This window comes from Entelurus aequoreus, linkage group LG14, assembly GCF_033978785.1.
Source record: "Entelurus aequoreus isolate RoL-2023_Sb linkage group LG14, RoL_Eaeq_v1.1, whole genome shotgun sequence".
NCBI classification, from domain to species: domain Eukaryota; kingdom Metazoa; phylum Chordata; class Actinopteri; order Syngnathiformes; family Syngnathidae; genus Entelurus; species Entelurus aequoreus.
The window spans coordinates 59,560,960-59,585,787 of record NC_084744.1 but is presented as its reverse complement, the minus strand read 5'-3'; the positions used below and the strand labels follow the sequence as shown (position 1 = coordinate 59,585,787).

Below are 24,828 nucleotides of genomic sequence, written 5' to 3'. Positions count from 1 at the left end.
TTAGAGGTAGAAAGCGTTTTCAAATAAAGTTCTTATTCTTTTTTAAAGGCACAAAAAACAGGTCGGGTATTGACAAATGTACATTTCTGAATATAAAATGCAGCCAATAGTATAATGAGGTTGCACAGGTAAAATTCCGACTACTAAATAGTTGGACGGCAGAGAGATGATAATCGATCTTATTATGTCGCAAGCCAATTTTTTATACACAAAAGTCGATTTCTTAAAGTGAAACCCACATTTTTACATTGGATTAAAGGTTTCCAATACTAGAAATATCTTGGAAAATTGTTAAAAATAAAATCCATATTGAAGAAATGTAATCGTATTTAAAATGTTATTACATTTTGTCTTGTCTATTTGTATTAACCTTACTTTCTTCACCTTTTTTGTTTCTATTTACGTATTGATGCTCAACCTTGTGAATGTTTGTGTGTTCTTTTGTTCAATTAGAAACAAGAAAATACAAATAAAAAATAAATGTTTGTACAAAAGCAGATTATTTCTAAACTGAAAAATACCATTTAAAATTATTAATAGAATATACCCAACTGATATTTTATTTTGACATTCCGGTTGACAACTGTTATAGCTGTAATACGATACTGTACCTTTATTTTGGGAGATCAGAGGTTAAGTTATGGAGATGTCTCCATTCACTATAGAAGACATTTTAAAAATTGCATTTTTATGAAAGATAGCAACCTAGAAATTATTGATATTATGTTGCGAGCATCATTTGTCATACATAAAAGTCGATTTCTTGATGTGAAACCCCAAATCTCCCATTGGATTAATCATTTAAATTATTAATAAAATCTTGAAAAATGTTAAAAAAAAGAAAAAAGAAAATCCCTTAATTTATTGTCTTTATTGGAATAATTTTTGTTGTTTTAGATGAGCCCAGTTTTTAATATATACAGTATATATATATATATTTTTTAATCAATTTGTATTGTTTCTTACTTTACTTCAAAAAATGTGTTTGTGTATGAAAGGTGAACGAGACCACTTTGTTTGTGTTGTCAGCTCTTTCCTAAAAGCAGTTAGCTCATGATTACTTCTGTTCATCTGCTCTACTTTCCTTTATGAAAGGTGAACAACACCACTTTGTTTGTGTTGTTCACACAGCAACTGCATCAAGACCAGACCAGGATTTATGATCATTGTTTTTGTAAGTCCCTTGGTGGGATTAAAATCTTCCTTCCAAATCTCCACATTGGTCATCTTGTCCTCCTCTGCTGTCTGCGGGCCAGTTGACTGATATGTGGTACGACTTCAGCTCCTCCTCTGACACTAAATGTGGGGCACAGCTCATGAGGTCGCGACCTCGGAAGGACTTGGGGAAGGCTATGACATCACGTATGCTGAAGGCACCCACCAGGATGGACACCAGCCGGTCCAAACCTACAAAACAAAAGATCTTTGGATTTGTAGCGCAGCTCTACTTTTGGTTTCTATTTCTCTTGTTTAACCATGGCCCTGATGAGGATAAACTCATGATAGTTCATCTTACCAAGGGCGATGCCACCATGGGGTGGCGCTCCTGAGTCCAGAGCCTCCAGCAGGTGAGCAAGAAGAGTGGGATCCTCCTGGGAAGGTAAAGGTCAGTCAGTTACCATCAGTCACTCATCACAATATCCCATATTGTTCAACTGATAAGGATATTAGGCAGCACACCTTTATCAGTATCGTGCTTCTTCACACATACTTTGAAAAAGTCTTCATTGTAGTCCTTAATCCTCATTTTCAATGAAAAACAACCATCAGCTATTATCTCTTTGTCTTCTACTCTGCTCCTAAATTGATGTTGCTGATCATATTTCATTCATTATTATCTATTGACTTTTTTTCATTTTTCACTATCAAATGGTTCAAATCATTTTGATAGTAGGCTAATATGGCTAATATAGACACTTACATCATGCGTTGTCTTCATTATAACACTTATACATTTTGATAGTAGGCTAATATAACTAATATAGACACCTACATCATGTGTTGCCTTCATTATAACACTTATATAAGACTTTTAATGTCATTTTGATAGTAGGCTAATATAACTAATATAGACACTTACATCATGTGTTGTCTTCATTATAACACTTATATAAGACTTTTAAAGTCATTTTGATAGTAGGCTAATATAGACACTTACATCATGTGTTGTCTTCATTATAACACTTATATAAGACTTTTAAAGTCATTTTGATAGTAGGCTAATATAGACACTTACATCATGTGTTGTCTTCATTATAACACTTATATAAGACTTTTAAAGTCATTTTGATAGTAGGCTAATATAACTAATATAGACACTTACATCATGTGTTGTCTTCATTATAACACTTATATAAGACTTTTAAAGTCATTTTGATAGTAGGCTAATATAGACACTTACATCATGTGTTGTCTTCATTATAACACTTATATAAGACTTTTAAAGTCATTTTGATAGTAGGCTAATATAACTAATATAGACACTTACATCATGTGTTGCCTTCATTATAACACTTATATAAGACTTTTAAAGTCATTTTGATAGTAGGCTAATATAGACACTTACATCATGTGTTGTCTTCATTATAACACTTATATAAGACTTTTAAAGTCATTTTGATAGTAGGCTAATATAACTAATATAGACACTTACATCATGTGTTGTCTTCATTATAACACTTATATAAGACTTTTAAAGTCATTTTGATAGTAGGCTAATATAACTAATATAGACACTTACATCATGTGTTGTCTTCATTATAACACTTATATAAGACTTTTAAAGTCATTTTGATAGTAAGCTAATATAGACACTTACATCATGTGTTGTCTTTATTTTAAGACTCATATAAGGCTTTTAACTTTTTGTAGCTCCAGACAGATTAGTTTATTGTATTTTTGCTCCAATATGGCTCTTTCAACATTTTGGTCTGCCGACCCCTGACCTTAAAGTGTAAAGCACACGTTGGCAGATCTTTTACCTTGAGGATATTCTTCAAGACGTGAAGCTGCATAGAAGCGTTATGAATACGGATGGATCCTCCTCCGATCTCACAGCCGTTCAACACCAGGTCGTAGTGCTGACCACGGACCTGGACAAGATGGTCAAGAAGGAAGTTGCTAGAAGATAGGTGAGGTACAACACCTACTTGCTGTGGGTGTGTGTACAGTAGCGCTGTGTCCTCTGGCACTGGAGCAGTAAATGGATGATGGGCAGACTCAAGCTGCTCAGGATCATCCTCTTTAGGCAGGAAGAGAGGGAAATCCACAACCCACAGAAAGTGGAAGCTTGAAGGGTCACGGACTGAAGAGCCGTGAGACTCCAGGAGATCTGCACACCTCAAACGAAGACTACCCAGCAGTGGTCGCTGCCATACCAGCAGTCATATTTAGTCCAAAGCCTGACTTTCTGGGATTGTACAGAGTCTCTTACCACAATGTCAGTAGGACCAGCAGCTATGAGGAGGAGGTCTCCAGGTTGGGCTCTGGTCTTCTTCAACAAGGCATCAGTGATGGAGTCCGCCAGCAGCTTCTTCAGGGGAGACTTCAGTGTTCCGTCAGCTCGGACCAGCACCACACTCACCTCCTTAGGACCAAAGAAACCACTTTGGTTTTATTGTGCACCAAGTAGAACTTGAGCCAGGTGGGTGTCCAGGAAGTAGGATCAAAAGACAAAACTGTTTAAGTACCCTTGAGCAACATATTCAACATTGTGCCATCATTGTGTCAATGATAGTACGACGGAATCTCCATTTACATACACACACACATATATATATATATATATATATATATATATATATATATATATATATATATATATATATATATATATATATATATATATATATATATATATATATATGAACTTCCGGTTCAGATCGCTGGACCTCCTTTACAGACTGTACCCTGACATTCAAATCGCAAAGAAGGAACATTCCTGGTGTTACCTGACGGCTGAACCACCCAGCTGCGACACCACTACCAAGCATACCACAGCCTGAAACAACAGGAATGGCTCTAACGGTGAAAACCCTGACTGACTGAGATGCTTCCGTGTGTTCTGCCACCCGACTCGCCATATGTTATGATTATTTATATATGTTGGAACTCAAGGTGTGGCTGCTCATGTTGACCTATCTTTGAAACAACTAGCATGGTATAAGATGGACACAATTGTGTCCCACATTGTTCCCTTGCTCTCTGTCTCGCCTACAAAACCAAAGAACTTAGGTCCAATGATAAGACACGGCGTAGCTGCCAAACATTACACCGACACCCAAATACCACATTTTCAATTGTTTAGGTTTAGCCCATGGTTATGTTAAACACATAACTATGGGCTGCACTTTAGACACCTGTAGGCTACGAGGAGCTAGCAGCTACACAACAGCTGAGCTAAAACGACACATTACACATTTAAGCATATCAAATAATTATACTTGCTCATTACATACACATAGTCGTCAAGACAGAAGTCTGATAGAAAGTATTCAGTAACAAACGTGTCCGCATCATTCAACTTTCTACAACATGAGCTTGACTTAATGAATTATTGAGGCTACCAGGTGTAGTAAAATTTCAAAATACTATTGCTAAAGCATTCGCCACAAGGGTAGTATTTTTCTAGCATTGGTGACAATATAAATATAAGCATATTTGTTACTTTCACCATATTGAATAAGTTACATAAAAGCTAGGGTTTAGTTGAGTTTGAGTTAATTGTGATAGTGCTAAGGGGTCCCCTACCCTAACACCACCCCCCAGTGGACCATAGAGGCTAAAGAGACAATCATTGACCTCAAACATGACCTGTCCTCCGCTACTTGACTATTAGCTGACCTTTTTCTGAGATGTTTCTGAAAGTGATAGTATGACTAACACAGTCCTTTTTTCAGAAACAGAAGGGGGTGAGTGAGGGTGGATACAGACTCCTTGGAACAAAATCGACAATCATCCGACTCTGACACATTCCATAGTTTTAACATTTTTCCCGTGGGTAAGAAGTTATAACTAATTTTAATTTGAAAATAACGATTTTACACATCGATAGTAGTTTAATAGGTCAAATTTAGAAAATGGAGGAGGTGAGGGTGAACCATGTATAGTCTTTGACTTCACTGATATGATCAATACGGTACAAGGGAAAAGGTACGTACTGACTTGTGTTGACAATCACAGTGGTTGGCCGGAATCAACAACAACCTCAAAAGAGGATGCAATATCAGTAATTAAATGACTTGTGAATGACCTAGTACCCCGACATGGTTTCCCCAAAAAGATAAGGTCAGACAACGGCAACCATTAAAAAAATACTCACTTAGCCTTGGTCGAAAAGGCTTTCGGACTAGAACACAGGTTTGGGGTACCATCCTGAGTCCCAAGGCAAGGTTGAAAGGATGGACCAGAACATTAAAAACTAATTGGCTAAAATCTGTGCACAGACCAAATTTAATTGGATTGACATGTTGCAATTAGCGTTAATGATCATTCGAAGGTCCGTGAATAAAACTGTTTTACCGCCCTTTGAGTTTTTCACCCTATGAGCTGCATACAGGTCAGCCATTCACAGGACCAGCAGCCCCCCATGGAAGGAGGACTCAGCGTAAAACCAAAATGGTATTTTACACAAAAAATTGCAAAATTTGTGTGCCAGTTCTTCTGTACAGATTCCCTTCCGCCCGCTGAGAGGGTCAAGATCAAGGTCATCAAACGCAAGTGGACAGAGCTCAGGTGGACTGGTCCCTTCAAGGTCGTGGAACGGACGTCCCACGCCCTTCGACTGGCTGGTGGAGGGGGACACCTGGTACCACCTCTCCCTCTGCACTACAGCTGAAGAACCTGACAGATTACCAGGGGATGTCATTGCTGACATCGCCACATCATCTGCCCCTCAGCCCAGGAGACGAGAGAGATTTTCTACCTACATTACTCTTTTCAACTTCTATATTGTATATCCTTGTGTGAGACCAATCCAGTATGCTAAATGTTTCTTAGTTTTTCTTGCTTGTTTGCAGCATAACTGTATGTGTCGTTACATGAAGTGAAAAGTTTGATGTTTATCCCCGTTTATCCCTTGGGCGTGTTCTACTGTCTTTGTGTCTCAGTTCATCCTTCCTGACGACAGTGACTGACAAGTGTCTAAGAACATACAGCGGACTTTAAATAGACTGGGTCAAAGGGGATAGCAAGACTTATTTTTTGACCTGTGCAGTGTGATTAATTACGGGGGACACAATAGCTATTACCGTGGTAATAACCTCTATATTTGTTACGACTCAACCCTGAACCATTGGTGTCGGATGCAGACAACATACTCTGGTAAGTTGTGCCCATCTTCCCTTTTATGTTGTTTTGGGGGTTGACCTGACTGATACAGACGCTAAAGGAATTATTAAAATTAATGTCCTTGAGAGGGCGTTAACTACCTCTACACCCTCTGTAGCACCTAAAGTACCACCCCACCTCGGTGGTGTTTCAAAGGCTCACATCCGTGCGTGCTAATGACATCACCACCGAAGGCCTGGTAACTTTGACCTTTGACCTTAGGAGCGGGTGCAGACAACCTGTGGCTCAGGTGGATGCCAAAACCTGGGTGACTGTGTTGCTTCTTCCGCTGGACGTCCCTTTTCCCACACTTACCCCGCCCCTTTTAAGTTGACTGACATGTGTACCCTTCTGTTGACAATGCCACCCGACTTCTTCCCTTTGTGGCCCAAAAGCTGAATTACACGCGTTTTCAAATTACAGGACCCTCTCCGTCCCCCAACAAATTGGGTGACATCAACCATTACTGGTGCACCACACTGATAGATGGCTCTAGGATAGGGCCTTGGGCACGAGCTGACTTATTCTGGTGTTGTGGGAAGCACAGATTGTACATTAGAATCCCGACGTCAGCCGTTGGGCTTTGTGCTATGGTTAGACTGGTGACCCCACTCACCAAATTAACACCCCTTGGAACTCCTGTTTCAGCGGCCTCTCTAACTCCCCGCCGCCGTTGAGACTAACCAACCTGACTCGTGACGCCGTTGAGGGACTTGTTGAACAACTTGCCCCGACCTCCCTCATGGCCATCCAGAACCGCATAGCCCTTGATCGCATCCTAGCCAAGGAAGGTGTGTGTGCAATGTTTGGTGTCCAATGCTGTACCTTCATTCCTAACAACACTGCCCCCGATGGCTCAGTTCAGAGGGCTTTAGAAAGCCTCCATGCCCTGTCCAGGGAACTTACAGAAGTTTCAGGGGCCTCTGACCCCTTCAAAGATTGGCTCCAGAGCACATTTGGCAGGTGGACTGAGCTAATTAAGTCTGTCCTGGTCTCAATTGGACTTTTTTTGGCCATCATAGCCTCATGTGGCTGCTTTATCGCCCCTTGTGCTAAATCTTTATGCACCCGCATCATTGTTAGAGCTGTAGAAGGTCAACCCCACCCTGTTTCTGGACTCGTTATGTCTCTGAAGGGGGTCAAGCAAAATGGAGACTTTCGAGAAATGTTGGTTTCCTTCCCCGACCCTGACGACAGTGACGTGGACTCCCTCCATCTATCTCCAATGTAAATATGCTGTTGTTTTTATTGCTAGCTTGCTCAAAGAAAAAAACAGCACCTACTTTAATGTGGGGCGTGCTTTACAAGTGTTTAACTAGTAGTAAAAGATCTTATTAAAAGATCTTAAAGGGGGAGTGATGGAACGAGATATTTTCCATATATCCATATTTTGTGTTATTTTTTACTTCCGTAGTCATATTACAAAACAGCTAGTGCTTTTCCAAATTGTCTGGTTAGTAAAAGGTTGACTGTGTGTTTGAGGCCTTGGAGCTTCTGGAATGCAAGCGGTAGACAAAACAAGAGGGTGGAAGACACAGGAAGAGTGAGAGAAAGGTAGACCGATCTGGACCGGGCTAGGGAACGCTTGGGTGCTGGATTGGTCTCATTATTGCCAAAGCTTTGACAATAAACAACGAAATACCAACTACTGCTTTTGGTGGTCAATTTAACATCAGCTTATTTGCCATTAAAAGAACTTGGGAGTGGACAGCAGACTTTGACTTCCTTGGGAGGAAGAGCTGTCGACGCAACAATATATACACACATGTATGTATGTATGTATGTGTATACATATATACGTATATAAGTATATATATATATATATATATATATATATATATATATACATATATATATATACTTATATACATACATACTGTGGAGCATCACAATACCTCCGAACAGGTGAGACTGGGCAGAGGGCCAGCCATCACAGTGAAAGCATGCACCAGGAGGTCAAACTACGCCACTCTTTAGGTGTGGTCATTGAAGGCAAGTACATCCCTAATTTTATCCTCAATCAGGCTGAGGTGTGGCCACCTGCCCCAAGGCAGCTGTGGCAGGCTGGCAATCACTGTGTTGGAGTTAAATAGCACCTCGGTGTTTGACTCATTGTGTGGCTGGCTCCCTGCTGGGAAAGGTCTGCTTCCATCGGGCGGTAAGTGTGTTGCTCCACTGAAATATAGTTTGTAAATTAGTCTGCTAAATGTGTGTAAGATGTTTGATTCATTGAATGCTGGGATTTATTTAACTTTGCACTGATCAGTTTCTTTGCTATATGTTCCAGGCAATTTAGGAGACATGATCCAGACTTGGAAAAAGTGACAATTTGTTTGTTTCAAGGGAAGCCCCAATCGGGAAGAACTTTAAGTTATCCTTTATTCAGAAAAACTGACTGAATAAAACAACGCTGCGGCGTTTGAACTTTAAACAGAACTGTCTCTGGGAGGTTGGTTTGTGACCGCACATCACAAATTGGTGGAGAATGCGGGTATAGAAGACCCTCCCCAACCACATTATGGAGCAAGCAATAAGGGCACTCCTGCAAAGCCAGGCGGAGTTGCAGAATGCGATGAAGGAACTGCTCAAGCAGGTCAACAAAGACGAAGCAGTGGTTCGAGCCCCGGGGGGAGTCCTCACCAAACAAAGCCCCGATGACGACATTGAAGCCTATTTGGAGCTCTTTGAGCGCACTGCTACCAGGGAGCGATGGCCACCCGGTGAGTGGGCAGGAATAATTGCCCCGTTCCTCATTGGGGAGGCCCAGCACGCCTGCCGCGACCTGCCAGCAGAGGACGCACGAGACTACACCAAGCTCAAGGCCGCCATATTAGCAAGCCATGGGTACAGCCTACCAGCTAGAGCTCAGCGATACCACGCCTGGGCCTACTGTGCCAGCCAGCCGCCCAGGGCCCAGCTCGCAGAGCTGCTACGCCTTACCCAGGGATGGCTGACGAGTAGCGGGGAGACACCCTGGATCCAAAGATTGGTGATTGATCGGTGTATTCGAGCTTTGCCGCCCGATGCCAGAAAGTATGCTGCGCAGGTGAGCCCCGCCTCCCTGGATTCTCTGGTAGCTCTGTTGGAGAACTACCAAGTTAGCAACGAGATGCTCCGAACCACCAGAGCTGAGCCAAGCCGCCCCACCCCTGCTGAAAGGACGGGCCGTGCGCGCCTGCGATCTCCTCCCCGTACTCCTCCACGTAATGCCCCAAGGGATAGCAACCCACAGGAAAGGTTGGCCCGGCCCCCCAGAAGGTGCTATGTCTGCGGGCGAGAAGGCCACATCTCCTGGGCCTGTCCGGAACGGGACCGAGACGTCTCAATGCCCTCTTCCGCCAGCTCGGGTGCCCACCGACCTTGCTTGCACACCGGGGACACCGGCCGACCCCAGGCCTCCCTGCCGGTGCGGGTGGGAGGTACCGACGCCCATGCCCTGATTGATTCTGGCAGCGTCGTCACCTTGGTGAGGGCTGACTACGCTGGTCCTGTCGGCTCAGACACCGTCCCGGTCACCTGCGTCCATGGTGATGTCCGCCATTATCCGGTCAGCCATATCCGGGTCCAGACCCCCCGTGGAGACGCCGTTGTGGCTGCTGGGGTGGTCCCCAACCTACCTGTCCCTCTGCTGATAGGCACGGATTGTGTCCTCTTCCAGCGGTATTGGAACCCAGGCCGCCGCCCACATCCTCCCCGACAAACAAGACGCCGGGACCGGCGCCCCGCAGCCTCGACCCCGCGGACCGCATTCCCCACCTTCCGAGCACCTAGAGGAACCTCACCAGGAAGTGGAGCATCTGAGAGAGACGCCAGTGGGGGAGAGACCCCTCCAGCCAGTGAAGACCCCTTCTCTGAGTTCCCGCTCATGCCGGTCGAGGGGAATCCACCTCAAGGCGAGTACGCCACAGCCCAATGGGCTGACCCGAACCTGGAAATGGCCCGCCAAAGCATCGCCACCATAGACGGTCAACTGGTCGCTGGGGTGAGTGGGGTGTCTTATCCTCATTTTTTGGTAAAAGCGGGTCTGTTGTACCGAAGTGAAAAAACTAAGGGGGGGGGAGTTGTTGAACAACTATTAGTGCCGAAAAGTTACGTCACCCGGGTGTTGTACCTCGCTCACTCCCACCAATTAGGGGCTCATCTGGGAGCCCAGAAGACTTACGACCGAGTGGTCGCACGTTTTTATTGGCCTGGGGTGAAACGAGCCGTCGAGGACTTTTGTCGCACATGTCCGGAATGTCAAAAAGCGGCACCGCGGCCCTTTCTCCGGAATCCCCTCATACCCCTTCCTATTATTGAGACGCCATTTTCACGGATAGCTATGGACATTGTGGGGCCGTTGCCAAAATCGTCTCGTGGACACCGCTATATACTGGTCATTGTCGATTATGCAACCCGATACCCCGAGGCCATTCCCTTGCGTGTTGCTACCGCCAAGAATGTTGCCCATGAACTACTCATGCTTTTTAGCCGGGTTGGAATAGCAGACGAGGTTTTGACAGACCAGGGTACCTGTTTTATGGCCCGTGTAATGACCGCGTTGTATAAATGGCTTAAGATAAAACAGATCAGAACCTCCGTCTATCACCCACAAACTAACGGACTAGTGGAACGCTTTAATTCAACCTTGAAGACAATGTTAAGGAAACTGGTTGAAGTTGACGGGAAAGACTGGGACCAATTAATTCCTTATGTACTGTTTGCTATTCGTGAAGTGCCACAAGCCTCTACAGGTTTTTCCCCTTTTGAGCTGCTCTACGGGCGGAATCCACGGGGTCTGCTGGACCTCGCCAAGCAAGCCTGGGAAAGTCAGCCCTCCCCCCACCGGAACGTTATAGACCACGTGGAACACCTACAGGAGAGAGCCAGAAGGGTATGGCCACTGGTCCGGAACCATATGGAGAAGGCTCAAGCTGCCCAGGCACGAACATACAACAAGGGCGCTCATCTCCGTGAGTTTAAGGTGGGTGACCTTGTCTTAGTATTGGTCCCGACGGCAGAGTGCAAATTCTTGGCTAAATGGCACGGCCCGTACGAGATCGCTGAGCGAGTGGGGGCCGTCAACTACCGTGTGCAGCAACCCGGCCGGAGGAAAGGTTTACAGCTGTACCATGTAAATGTATTGAAAAGATGGCACACTGCTGCACCTTTGCCTAGCCCTGCCTTTCTAACGGACCTCTCTTCCCAGAAACCCGCCGTCAATGTAGGCGTAGACCTTGGCCCAACACAAGTCCAAGATGTCCAAGAGCTATTGGGCCGCTACCGGGACATTTTTGCAGAGATGCCCGGGCGCACCCATGTCATAGAACATGACATAGAGACCCCGCCTGGGAAGGTGGTCAGGCAACGACCATACAGGGTCCCAGAAGCGCGGAGGGAAGCGATAAAAGAAGAGGTAAAAAAGATGCTTGACCAAGGCGTCATTGAAGAGTCCTACAGCCCTTGGTCCAGTCCAATTGTCATCGTCCCTAAACCAGATGGCTCCTTGAGGTTTTGCAACGACTTCCGAAAACTAAACGAAATATCCACCTTCGATGCATATCCCATGCCTAGAGCCGATGAGCTGATTGACCGCCTTGGACCTGCCCGCTTTGTCAGCACCATGGACTTGACCCAAGGTTATTGGCAGGTACCCCTGACCCAGAGAGCCAAACCCAAGACGGCCTTCTCAACTCCAGATGGCTTGTTCCAGTACACTGTCCTCCCCTTCGGCATCCACGGGGCCCCTGCGACCTTCCAGCGCATGATGGACCGAATCCTCCGTCCTCACCAAGCCTATGCCGCCGCCTACCTTGATGACATCGTGGTCCACAGCGCCACCTGGGCCCACCATCTGGAACACCTGGAGGCTGTCCTCAGGGCCCTTCGTCAGGCTGGTCTAACAGCGAACGCCAAGAAGTGCCGGGTAGGATGGACCGAAACTGACTACCTCGGGTATACGATAGGCCGTGGGTGTGTGCGACCCCAAGCCCAGAAGGTGGAGAAGATACGGAATTGGCCCCGCCCCATCACTAAAAGACAGGTGCAGTCCTTCTTAGGTCTGATCGGCTACTACCAGAAGTTTATCAAAGACTTTGCCACAATAGCGGCCCCCCTCAACGACCTCACTCGCCAACGGTCAACCCACCGAGTATCTTGGACCACCGAAACGGAAGGGGCCTTCGAGAAGTTAAAGCAAGCTCTGTGTGAGGAACCCATCCTTGTTGCACCTGACTTCACGAAGCCATTCGTCCTCCACACAGATGCCTCTGGCACTGGGATCGGGGCAGTCCTAGCCCAATTGGTTGGCGCCGATGAACACCCCGTAACCTTCGTTAGCCGAAAACTGCTAAAGCACGAGAAAAACTACTCTACCGTGGAGAAGGAGTGTCTTGCTGTGAAGTGGGCCATCCACCATCTCAGGTATTACCTATGGGGAAGACGCTTCACTCTGGTGACCGACCACGCCCCCCTCAAATGGATGGCCACCAATAAGGACAGCAACGCTCGGGTGACACGCTGGTTCCTGGAACTGCAAAATTATAAATTCACTGTCGAGCACCGCCCTGGAAAGGATATCCGCCACGCCGACGCGATGTCCCGCCGCTACGAAGATGAGGAACAGGAAGCTCCTCGTACCAACAAGGAGCTTAGGGGGGGGATATGTGGAGCATCACAATACCTCCGAACAGGTGAGACTGGGCAGAGGGCCAGCCATCACAGTGAAAGCATGCACCAGGAGGTCAAACTACGCCACTCTTTAGGTGTGGTCATTGAAGGCAAGTACATCCCTAATTTTATCCTCAATCAGGCTGAGGTGTGGCCACCTGCCCCAAGGCAGCTGTGGCAGGCTGGCAATCACTGTGTTGGAGTTAAATAGCACCTCGGTGTTTGACTCATTGTGTGGCTGGCTCCCTGCTGGGAAAGGTCTGCTTCCATCGGGCGGTAAGTGTGTTGCTCCACTGAAATATAGTTTGTAAATTAGTCTGCTAAATGTGTGTAAGATGTTTGATTCATTGAATGCTGGGATTTATTTAACTTTGCACTGATCAGTTTCTTTGCTATATGTTCCAGGCAATTTAGGAGACATGATCCAGACTTGGAAAAAGTGACAATTTGTTTGTTTCAAGGGAAGCCCCAATCGGGAAGAACTTTAAGTTATCCTTTATTCAGAAAAACTGACTGAATAAAACAACGCTGCGGCGTTTGAACTTTAAACAGAACTGTCTCTGGGAGGTTGGTTTGTGACCGCACATCACAATACGTACACACATACATACATACATACATACATACATGTGTGTATATATATATATATATATATATATATATATATATATATATATATATATATATATATATATATATATATATATATATATATATATATATATATATACTAGGGCTGCAACTAACGATTAATTTGATAACTCCGGCTTCCTCCCACCTCCAAAAAGACATGCACCTGGGGATAGGTTGATTGGCAACACTAAAATGGTCCCCAGTGTGTGAATGTGAGTGTGAATGTTGTCTGTCTATCTGTGTTGGCCCTGCGATGAGGTGGCGACTTGTCCAGGGTGTACCCCGCCTTCCGCCCGATTGTAGCTGAGATAGGCTCCAGCGCCCCCTGCGACCCCGAAGGGAATAAGCGGTAGAAAATGGATGGATGGATTAATCTGTCGATTATTACTTCGATTAATCGATTAATAATCGGATAAAAGAGACAAACTACATTTCTATCCTTTCCAGTATTTTATTGAAAAAACCCAGCATACTGGCACCATGTTGTGGACATTGGGGGTGCAGCATACAGCAATAATAACACAGAAATGTAACTCATCAGATCAGAACTGAATCAGATATTGTACACGTTTCTGTTGTGAATAATAAAGGATTCATTTTAGGCTGCCTCTGAATAATAGCATGAAATATTCCAGCACCTTCATAACGTTTAGTTATGTAGCCGAGTATTCTGGGTTCGCATATTATGTGTACTAATATAATATAATAATAAAATAATAAATGGGAGTCATAAGAGCAGGTCCGGTCTCCACCACTTCTTTAATGTTCACTCTCCTTTTTCTCTCTCCCCACACACCTTCTTCCACAACCACCTTTATAGACCTCTCACGTCACAGCCCTACGGCAACTCTGGAGGGACAAAACTCCTCCTTACCTAACATTATCTGGTAATTTGGGACATCCTGAAAAGTTTGTTACATACGTCCCCCCCTCAATTAGAAACGTCCCCGTTTCGTCACAAACAAACAAGGGGAAATAGAACAGAGAACAAAAATCACAATCTTAATGCACCAACAAATCAACAATATTTTAACTGATCCACAAAGTATTGCATAAGATAGCACCCTGGCCCCTCAAAACATGCAAAAACGTGCAGATGTGAAGGAGGTCGGTCCAATCGCCCACTGCGAGATAGTTCAGTTGTGCGCAGGAGGTCGCCCCAGTCGCCCCCTGCGAGATAGTTCGATTGTGACGCGCCATCATGCCATCAGACTTGGGGTTATAGGCAGTGAAGGAATCAATAAAGTACCATCTGGTGGTGCTGGCAGAGTCTCTGGAAGGGACAACCACCCCGGGACCCCTTCCCCCCCACATGGGACTTACGGGCCACTCCAAAATGTCCATGACCACCCTCCTGAGGGGCCGACAAACCTGTGACCACCCCATGGGAACTTCTGGGCCACTCCAGAATATCCATGGTTACCCTCTGGAAGGGGGCAACAATTCTGGGACCCGCCCACGGGGACTTATGGGCAACTCCAGAATGTCCATGGCCACCCTCTGGAGGGGCCGACAAATCTGGGACCCACCCACGGGGACTTCAAGGGCACTGGCGGGTCCGACACGCTCCGCACTGCTCACACCACCGTCGGATGTCTCCCAGCATGAAGGGCCAGCAGCAAGACCGCCGGGAACGCCTCCGTAACCAGCCGGCTCACATCCGCAGCACACACCTCCAAGCTCTCCACCGGAGCACGCACATGCGCCGATAGGCTGGCCCAGAAGCGGTCCATCAATTGTCTCTGTCCAGCTGAGAAATTCTGGCACCGTCGCCGGGGAAGGGAGCTGTTAAGTCCATTTTTGACATTCATGCCGTGTGAGTGTCTGTCAAACAGCGTCTTGCCGAGCTTAAAAGTGTCGTCGTCACCACACCACGTGTCCGCAAAACAGCCAGGAAGCTTAGCAGCTAACTATACACGTGCAGCTAACTGAAAACTCACGAGTCCTGTGTAACACTTTCTTCTTTTCTTTTTTTTTTCCAACACAGCAGTTAAAATCCCACCGCTGCCACCAATGTAGCCGAGTATTCTGGGTTCGCATATTATGTGTACTAATATAATATAATAATAAAATAATAAATGGGAGTCATAAGAGCAGGTCCGGTCTCCACCACTTCTTTAATGTTCACTCTCCTTTTTCTCTCTCCCCACACACCTTCTTCCACAACCACCTTTATAGACCTCTCACGTCACAGCCCTACGGCAACTCTGGAGGGACAAAACTCCTCCTTACCTAACATTATCTGGTAATTTGGGACATCCTGAAAAGTTTGTTACAGTTATACTAAAACGTCACTCAAATCTAAATATATTTATATAGCTTTATCGGCCCGGCTACATTGATCCATTATGAAACCAACCTGAGATATTTCTGTCCGTTACGTTTATTTCCAAATTGGTAAGCGTGCGTTTTCTCTCTCAAAATGGAGTCAAATGTGCCGGAGACACATTATCAGCCCCGCGTTGCAACAAAGGCAGAACTAACGTTACTCACAAAAAAGCTGAAGTCATGAATGCTTGTTGCCACTATGGACTTCAAAAGTTACGTAGTGTGAGTTCTTCCCTTCATCCATGGCTGCAACATGTTTCTACTTCAGGTGCTTCTGAAGCAATGTTGTACTTCCGTGACATTTTGCAGGAAACACTCTTCTTTCAAGTCTTTAAAGTGAAGTGTTCCCACACTTTGGACCACTTAGGTCGTACACTTTTCTCCATTGAAGCAATAACCTCAAGATGTTTCTCCGCTAAACTATCACTAGTGTTTTCCTGCGCCATTTTTCCAATGTTTCCAGACGGCGTGGTCACGTGAGCTGCACATGACACATCATTGGCTAGCTTACCTCCACCTCATGAGACGTAGCCTCACCGCCGCTGTTTTCTACTTATTTGGATTATTGTTTCTCAGCTGTTTGTAAATGTTGCAGTTTAGAAATAAAGGTTTATAAAACAAAAAAAAACAACAACAAAAAAATAACCCAAAAAATAAATAAAAAAAAATAAATAAAAAAAAGCCTCCGCGCATGCGCATAGCATAGTTCCAACGAATCGATGACTAAATTAATCGCCAACTATTTTGGTAATCGATTTTAATCTATTAGTTGTTGCAGACCTAATATATACATACATACATACATACATACATACATACATACATACATACATACATACATATATATATATACACTACCGTTCAAAAGTTTGGGGTCACATGTAAATGTCCTTATTTTTGAAGGAAAAGCACTGTACTTTTCAATGAAGATAACTTTAAACTAGTCTTAACTTGAAAGAAATACACTCTATACATTGCTAATGTGCTAAATGACTATTCTAGCTGCAAATGTCTGCTTTTTGCTGCAATATCTACATAGGTGTATAGAGGCCCATTTCCAGCAACTATCACTCCAGTGTTCTAATGGTACAATGTGTTTGCTCATTGGCTCAGAAGGCTAATTGATGATTAGAAAACCCTTGTGCAATCATGTTCACACATCTGAAAACACTTTAGCTCCTTACAGAAAATACAAAACTGACCTTCCTTTGAGCAGATTGACTTTCTGGAGCATCACATTTGTGGGCTCAATTAAACGCTCCAAATGGCCAGAAAAAGAGAACTTTCATCTGAAACTCCACAGTCTATTCTTGTTCTTAGAAATGAAGGCTCAAACACTAAATTGTTTGGGTGACCCCAAACTTTTGAACGGTAGTGTATATATATATATATATATATATATATATATATATATATATATATATATATATATATATATATATATATATATATATATATATATATATATATATATATATATATATATATATATATATAAATGGCCTATAGAGTACTACCATCTAATATCTTGGAAGTACAACTGCATTGCAAATGATACTGAAAAGTGTAATAAAAGAAAATATAAAAACTGGACAGTACAGTTATCATAATCAGCTCATTTTTAAATGTTACATTAAAAAATAAAATGTTATGATCAAATAAAAATGATTGTTTATTAACATACACAAAAGTACCAATATCCACTCTCAGGTACCATGAATTGGTACTGTATCAGCTCAAAGGTGAATGGTAGCCATCCCTACATACGGCAAGCAAACAAGTGTTACCTGGTGAAAGTGAGTCTTTGACACCTGTTTCAGTCCCTCCAAATCTTTAGCAGTAAACACTTCCTGAAGGCCAATACAAAGAAGCACGTTAGAAAAGTGGACAGCGGTGGTAGCAAAAAGAATGTGTTGGTTCTTACTGCTCCACTGGGGACACACATGGCCAAAATGGAGCTTCCTGGTTGGCTGACGGCTGATTTGAAGAAGCTGATGTCAGCAGACAGGAAGAGGTCTGTGATGTCCATCAGCTGGACACAACAGCAAGACACATATTGCTTGCTTAAGTCAAATGATCAGCAGGAGATGTATGTGTCTATTTTATTTCATACAGTCAGGCCAAAGTATTCACAGCGCTTCACATTTTCTTTTCTTACAGTCCTATTCAGAAATGAAATGAATTGTGGTTGGTTGATGAGCCTTTTGTGTATTTCTGCAGCATGTTGAGGCCATTGGGAAGTGCTGTTGTGTGTTGGTTGATGAGCCTTTTGTGTATTTCTGCAGCATGTTGAGGCCATTGGGAAGTGCTGTTGTGTGTTGGTTGATGAGCCTTTTGTGTATTTCTGCAGCATGTTGAGGCCATTGGGAAGTGCTGTTGTGTGTTGGTTGATGAGCCTTTTGTGTATTTCTGCAGCATGTTGAGGCCATTGTGAAGTGCAGTTGTGTGTTGGTTGATGAGCCTTTAGGCCATTGGGAAGTGCTGTTGTGTGTTGGTTGATGAGCCTTTAGGCCATTGTGAAGTGCAGTTGTGTGTTGGTTGATGAGCCTTTAGGCCAATGTGAAGTGCAGTTGTGTGTTGGTTGATGAGCCTTTAGGCCAATGTGAAGTGCAGTTGTGTGTTGGTTGATGAGCCTTTAGGCCAATGTGAAGTGCAGTTGTGTGTTGGTTGATGAGCCTTTAGGCCAATGGGAAGTACAGTTGTGTGTTGGTTGATGAGCCTTTAGGCCAATGTGAAGTGCAGTTGTGTGTTGGTTGATGAGCCTTTAGGCCAATGGGAAGTACAGTTGTGTGTTGGTTGATGAGCCTTTAGGCCAATGTGAAGTACAGTTGTGTGTTGGTTGATGAGCCTTTAGGCCAATGTGAAGTGCAGTTGTGTGTTGGTTGATGAGCCTTTAGGCCAATGGGAAGTACAGTTGTGTGTTGGTTGATGAGCCTTTAGGCCAATGTGAAGTACAGTTGTGTGTTGGTTGATGAGCCTTTAGGCCAATGGGAAGTACAGTTGTGTGTTGGTTGATGAGCCTTTAGGCCATTGTGAAGTGCAGTTGTGTGTTGGTTGATGAGCCTTTAGGCCATTGTGAAGTGCAGTTGTGTGTTGGTTGATGAGCCTTTAGGCCATTGTGAAGTGCAGTTGTGTGTTGGTTGATGAGCCTTTAGGCCAATGTGAAGTACAGTTGTGTGTTGGTTGATGAGCCTTTAGGCCATTGTGAAGTACAGTTGTGTGTTGGTTGATGAGCCTTTAGGCCAATGGGAAGTGCAGTTGTGTGTTGGTTGATGAGCCTTTAGGCCATTGTGAAGTGCAGTTGTGTGTTGGTTGATGAGCCTTTAGGCCATTGTGAAGTGCAGTTGTGTGTTGGTTGATGAGCCTTTAGGCCAATGAGAAGTGCAGTTGTGTGTTGGTTGATGAGCCTTTAGGCCAATGAGAAGTGCAGTTGTGTGTGACTTTACAGCAATAGTTGCTTGTACTTATTTGAACATTTGATTTGGACTGTATTGTATTTATGTTTTGTCCAAAATATTCAATAAACAAATGTAAAATTAAAAACATTTCTAATTCATTTTTGTTCTCAACATTCTCCACACAATACCCCATAATGCCAATATTAAAAAAGACTTGTTTGCAAATTGATAAAAACTCCAAAAGTAAGAATTGACCTTCATGCCAAATCTGGTATCGGGTTTGTCCACACCATAGTCCCTCATGGCCTCTTGGTACGTCATGGTTGGGAAGGGAATGGTGATGCCACCTTTGTCCGCAGGCCAGGAGTACTGCAGCAAAGCCTCCACCAGAGATGTGATTCCCGCCTGCTCCACAAAAGACATTTCTATGTCCAGCTGAGAGATACAAAGCAGGTGCATGAATAACTCAGTACAACTATTGTGGTCTTTGCTTCTTTCTCCCTACTTGGGTGAACTCAGGCTGGCGGTCTGGTTTGGAGCCTTCGTCACGATAGCACCGCGCAACCTGGAAGTACCTGAAACAATGACAGTTCCCATTTTCATGAGCTACAAATAAAATGCCTTTTTTTATTGTCATTACATGACAAAATTTTTCCCATCATGCATTGCAATGGATGGTGGTTATTTAGAATGTTCTATGGCGTGTGGACATTTCTTTAAATGATATCCACAAAGTTGAGTGAGCAGGTTGTGTAATGTGTGACCATGTGTGTTGGTTGCTTTTTTTTCATGCGCCATGACTAGGGAGGGTTGTTTGGATTTGGTCCTACAAATAAACACTGTGCTGTACTACTTTTACTAACATTGTCCACAAGATGGCGGCACAGTCGCAGCAATAAGATTGTCAGACATTAAAAAAAACACCAGATTGGTATTCATCTCAAATGAAAGATGCTGTAGTTTGGACACCCCGGCTCTAGAGCGTCACCAAGAAATGCTGTTGTCATGCACTTTTCCACCACTTGTGGCAGTAATGAGAATATCAAACAAGTTTGGAGCTAAAGTCATGTAGCGCAAAAATTATGACTAAATGCGTGAAGCTGTATTTTCATTTGCGCTTTAGTTTTATTGATTTAAGAAACATATATATTATGATTATTATTAGTATTAACTTTGTTAGAATTCATTTATTTTAGCACTAAATAGTTTGTAAGTTGTCATAAATTGAAATAAATGTGTGTATTTATTTTTCATCAGTTTGTATGAGTCTATATGATGATTTTTATTTAAGAAACATATTATTAATTTAGTTCAAATGTATTTATTGTAGCACTGCGTAATTGTATGTAAATGTATTTTTCATCAGAGTTCTTTCTTTTGCAGAATTTTTGATGAGTATTTACTTGTGCAATCAGCCTGACCTAAGCCTTGATAATAATATTTGTGATGAAAACATGCTTTCATATCATTTGACAAGGTTGTAAACTGTAAGTAGGTCAGATATAATTACTGAATACAATTAAAATCAAGAGTAAGATGATTAATCCTGTGTTATTATTTCAGTGGGCCCCGGGCCCTTCTGTAGTGGAAAGTAAAAGAGGTTTAGAACCCCTGCTTAATGAGAATGTAATAGTGGGGGGAAACAATGAAGAAGTAGTGAGTTCCCACCTGTCAATTCCTGCCACCATTAAAAGCTGTTTGAACTGCTGAGGACTCTGAGGGAGCGAGTAGAAACGAGCTGGCTCTCTGGAGGGAACCACAAACTCTTTAGCTCCCTGCAAAAGCCAGAGAAAAATCATGAATAATAAATGGTTGTAATGTCAAGCCACAGGCTGACATCATTGGGGTAGCAATTACAATATCAAATATATCAATCCATAAGAGGTGATTTTAGCCAGCCCTAATGACTATATGTACGGAGAATGCATTTGACATTTGACCTCAATTGTGTGCCGCTCAAATTGTATTTGTTAAACGTTTCAAACAATCTCCATGCTAATTCTCCTTAGCCTGTCAATGGGCTTGTCCATTGTATCTTAGCATTAAGCTAGCAGCGAAAGAGCCATCCTAATTTAAAAGACTTTTGACATATTTGGCAAAATAGATGAATTCAAAGTGCAGCCTGTGTTAAATTGTAGTTTTAAAATAATAAATAAAATCATATGCTAACTACAGGATGATGTCATACTGACCAATAGATGACTATTGTGGTGCAGGTACATCTAGTGTGATACTTGTAGTTGTGTTGGCAAAGTATCAGACATGAAATACAAGATGGTTACCCCTGGTGTTCTTTTAAACAGAGTGGGAGTTTCTACGTCAACAAAACCTGCAGGAAGAAGAGGACGTCAATCCAGGATGGTGGAGAGAAGCTGAGCAAGTAGAAGAAGTGCAATGACCGTGCATATAGCAGAGATATTCTCTCATCTTCATCACCAGCTGGGACCTCAGTCGCAGGTTCTTCTGCAAGTTGGACGAGCGCAGGTCCAGGTAGCGAAACCGCAGGCGCAACGACTCGGATTTCTGGACAACAGAAACAGAATTTATGATCATGGCCAGGGGGCCTTGCGGCAAATTCTGGGCCACCCTAAACCTGAGTCTTTATAAACTAGTGATGACTCTGTGTCAAACTTGTGTCAAGGGTCCTTGAATGCACCACAGTTCCACGGTCTATGAAATGAAAAAGTAGAAGCTGTACATAAGTTTCTTATTATTATATTCCATCTCCTGGGGATTAAACCTTCCTTGTGTCTAGAAACTAGTGACGCCTCTGTTACAAAGAGTCCTTGAATGCACCACAGTTACGTGTCATGAGATGAAAAAGTGAAACATGTGAGAACTTAAAGGTGAGCTAAGTGTATTATTATTGATCTTATGAACATTTGTCATGTTTCAATGGCAGGAAAACAATATTCCAACTACAATGCACTCACTTTGACAAAGTCTTTCAATTCAAAGGGCAACTTGCGGCAGGTGTTATAGACGTCCACGTCCTCGGCGAGGACTTCGATGTCTCCTGTTGGCATCCCCTGTGACAAACACGCACACTCAGCACTTCTCCGACTCATGTTCCTCACTGCTTGTTATCTAACACATTTTGAAGGCACCTTGTTCTCCTGTCCTGGTGGCCGTTGCCTAACGATCCCTGCGACTTTGATCACGGACTCAGCAGTGAGACTGCACAGGACTCCTTTAAGGTGGCGCGCAGACTTGGAACAGCAGAAAACAAAACCTAGCCACAGCTAATTCCAAACATGTTAAGTCAGCATCCAATCTTTACACTTACTTCCTCCTGAGGTATGAGAACTTGGGTGGAACCGCTGAAATCTCGAAGAATGACGAACAGGTCTTGTCTGTTTAAGACGGGTAAAAGGTTATTTTCCAAGCTCCCGTCCAAAGAAAAGAAGGACGCACCTCACCTGAGGTACTGGACCCAACCACAGAGCGTGACCTTCTCTCCCACATGCTGGCGTCTCAGCTGTCCACAGGTGTGACTTCGAAAGGACAGAGAGCTGCTACCTGCGCACATCAAAGCCACCTCCTTAGTTCTGAACAGCTATCAAATATAGTGTGCTTTTCTAGCAACTACTGTATCATCTTGTCATGTCAAATGATTTCAATACAATCATAAACCAAAAACTAATGAAAAAAATGACATATTAAGTCAACATTTCATTTTTTTCCTAACATACATCTTACATCTGCATCTTCAAATCATTTCTAAGATGGTCTCAATGACAGCTCACTAGAGTTTTGAAGAATCTGCTGCAGAAATGTCTTGAAATGTGTTTTCAACTCAAGTTGAAGAGCCCAAATGAAGATTAAGAGAGGACCTAAGATGGAACCTTGAGGAACGCCACCAATAGAAGTGAAGAAGTTGATCAAATGACTGCATCTGATGTGAAGCAGCTACAGAAACACCTTCATTAACCAAAAAGTATATCTCCATATATTTTGACTCAAACTTGATATTGGATATATATCTCAATATATTTTCCAGTGAAAGTATACAGTACATATAAAGCCAGATTCACTAAAATTGAAGTGAATGACAACTGTACTGTAAACACTTTTATTAACCAGTTAGTCAAGATGGGTATTAACAGTACTTTTATTAACCCAGTTAGTCAAGATGAGTATTAACAGTACTTTTATTAACCAGTTAGTCAAGATGAGTATTAACAGTACTTTTATTAACCAGTTAGTCAAGATGAGTATTAACAGTACTTTTATTAACCAGTTAGTCAAGATGAGTATTAACAGTACTTTTACAAACCAGTTAGTCAAGATGGGTATTAACATTACTTTTATTAACCAGTTAGTCAAGATGGGTATTAACAGCACAGAAAATAAACTGTTTAAGTAGCACAGAATTACATAACATAAACAAAATAGAAAAATATGATTTCTATGTAAGATAAATAGCATAGCTGTGCAAATAATACAACATAAATAAATAGCGTAGCTGTGCAAATAATACAACATTAATAAATAGCATAGCTGTGCAAATAATACAACATGTATCAAAGTCAGATAAAAAAGACATGAGTTAATTCCCAGTGGAGGATGTCATGGACGGTCACACACACACATGAGTTCATTCCCAGTGGAGGATGTCATGGACGGTCACACACACACATGAGTTCATTCCCAGTGGAGGATGTCATGGACGGTCACACACACACACGAGTTCATTCCCAGTGGAGGATGTCATGGACGGTCACACACACACACATGAGTTCATTCCCAGTGGAGGATGTCATGGACGGTCACACACACACATATGAGTTCATTCCCAGTGGAGGATGTCATGGACGGTCACACACACACGAGTTCATTCCCAGTGGAGGATGTCATGGACGGTCACACACACACACATGAGTTCATTCCCAGTGGAGGATGTCATGGACGGTCACACACACACACGAGTTCATTCCCAGTGGAGGATGTCATGGACGGTCACACACACACACATGAGTTCATTCCCAGTGGAGGATGTCATGGACGGTCACACACACACACGAGTTCATTCCCAGTGGAGGATGTCATGGACGGTCACACACACACATGAGTTCATTCCCAGTGGAGGATGTCATGGACGGTCACACACACACACATGAGTTCATTCCCAGTGGAGGATGTCATGGACGGTCACACACACACATGAGTTCATTCCCAGTGGAGGATGTCATGGACGGTCACACACACACATGAGTTCATTCCCAGTGGAGGATGTCATGGACGGTCACACACACACGAGTTCATTCCCAGTGGAGGATGTCATGGACGGTCACACACACACACATGAGTTCATTCCCAGTGGAGGATGTCATGGACGGTCACACACACACACGAGTTCATTCCCAGTGGAGGATGTCATGGACGGTCACACACACACACATGAGTTCATTCCCAGTGGAGGATGTCATGGACGGTCACACACACACACGAGTTCATTCCCAGTGGAGGATGTCATGGACGGTCACACACACAC

The 24,828-nt window shown here is 43.5% G+C and overlaps 1 protein-coding gene across 2 annotated transcripts in view; it reads right to left on the bottom strand.

The window, feature by feature from the left end:
• Positions 1 to 584: 584 nt before the first annotated feature.
• LOC133665145 (aspartate--tRNA ligase, mitochondrial-like) overlaps positions 585 to 24,828 on the bottom strand; it is a 29,969-nt gene continuing 5,725 nt past the window's right edge. The window contains exons 2-17 of one of the 2 annotated variants that reach the window (XM_062070370.1): positions 22,754 to 22,853; positions 22,621 to 22,687; positions 22,442 to 22,543; positions 22,268 to 22,363; positions 21,734 to 21,857; positions 21,617 to 21,663; positions 21,003 to 21,109; positions 19,840 to 19,909; positions 19,590 to 19,739; positions 17,861 to 17,968; positions 17,724 to 17,786; positions 3,434 to 3,586; positions 3,150 to 3,368; positions 2,982 to 3,092; positions 1,517 to 1,592; positions 585 to 1,407 (exon numbers count right to left, since the gene is read on the bottom strand). In XM_062070370.1, the coding sequence (XP_061926354.1) occupies positions 1,193 to 1,407; positions 1,517 to 1,592; positions 2,982 to 3,092; positions 3,150 to 3,368; positions 3,434 to 3,586; positions 17,724 to 17,786; positions 17,861 to 17,968; positions 19,590 to 19,739; positions 19,840 to 19,909; positions 21,003 to 21,109; positions 21,617 to 21,663; positions 21,734 to 21,857; positions 22,268 to 22,363; positions 22,442 to 22,543; positions 22,621 to 22,687; positions 22,754 to 22,853 (1,808 nt within the window). In that variant the 3' untranslated portion in view covers positions 585 to 1,192. Of the gene's footprint in view, positions 1,408 to 1,516; positions 1,593 to 2,981; positions 3,093 to 3,149; positions 3,369 to 3,433; positions 3,587 to 17,723; positions 17,787 to 17,860; positions 17,969 to 19,589; positions 19,770 to 19,839; positions 19,910 to 21,002; positions 21,110 to 21,616; positions 21,664 to 21,733; positions 21,858 to 22,267; positions 22,364 to 22,441; positions 22,544 to 22,620; positions 22,688 to 22,753; positions 22,854 to 24,828 lie in introns of both variants that reach the window. The other variant, XM_062070369.1, reaches the window with a different exon arrangement.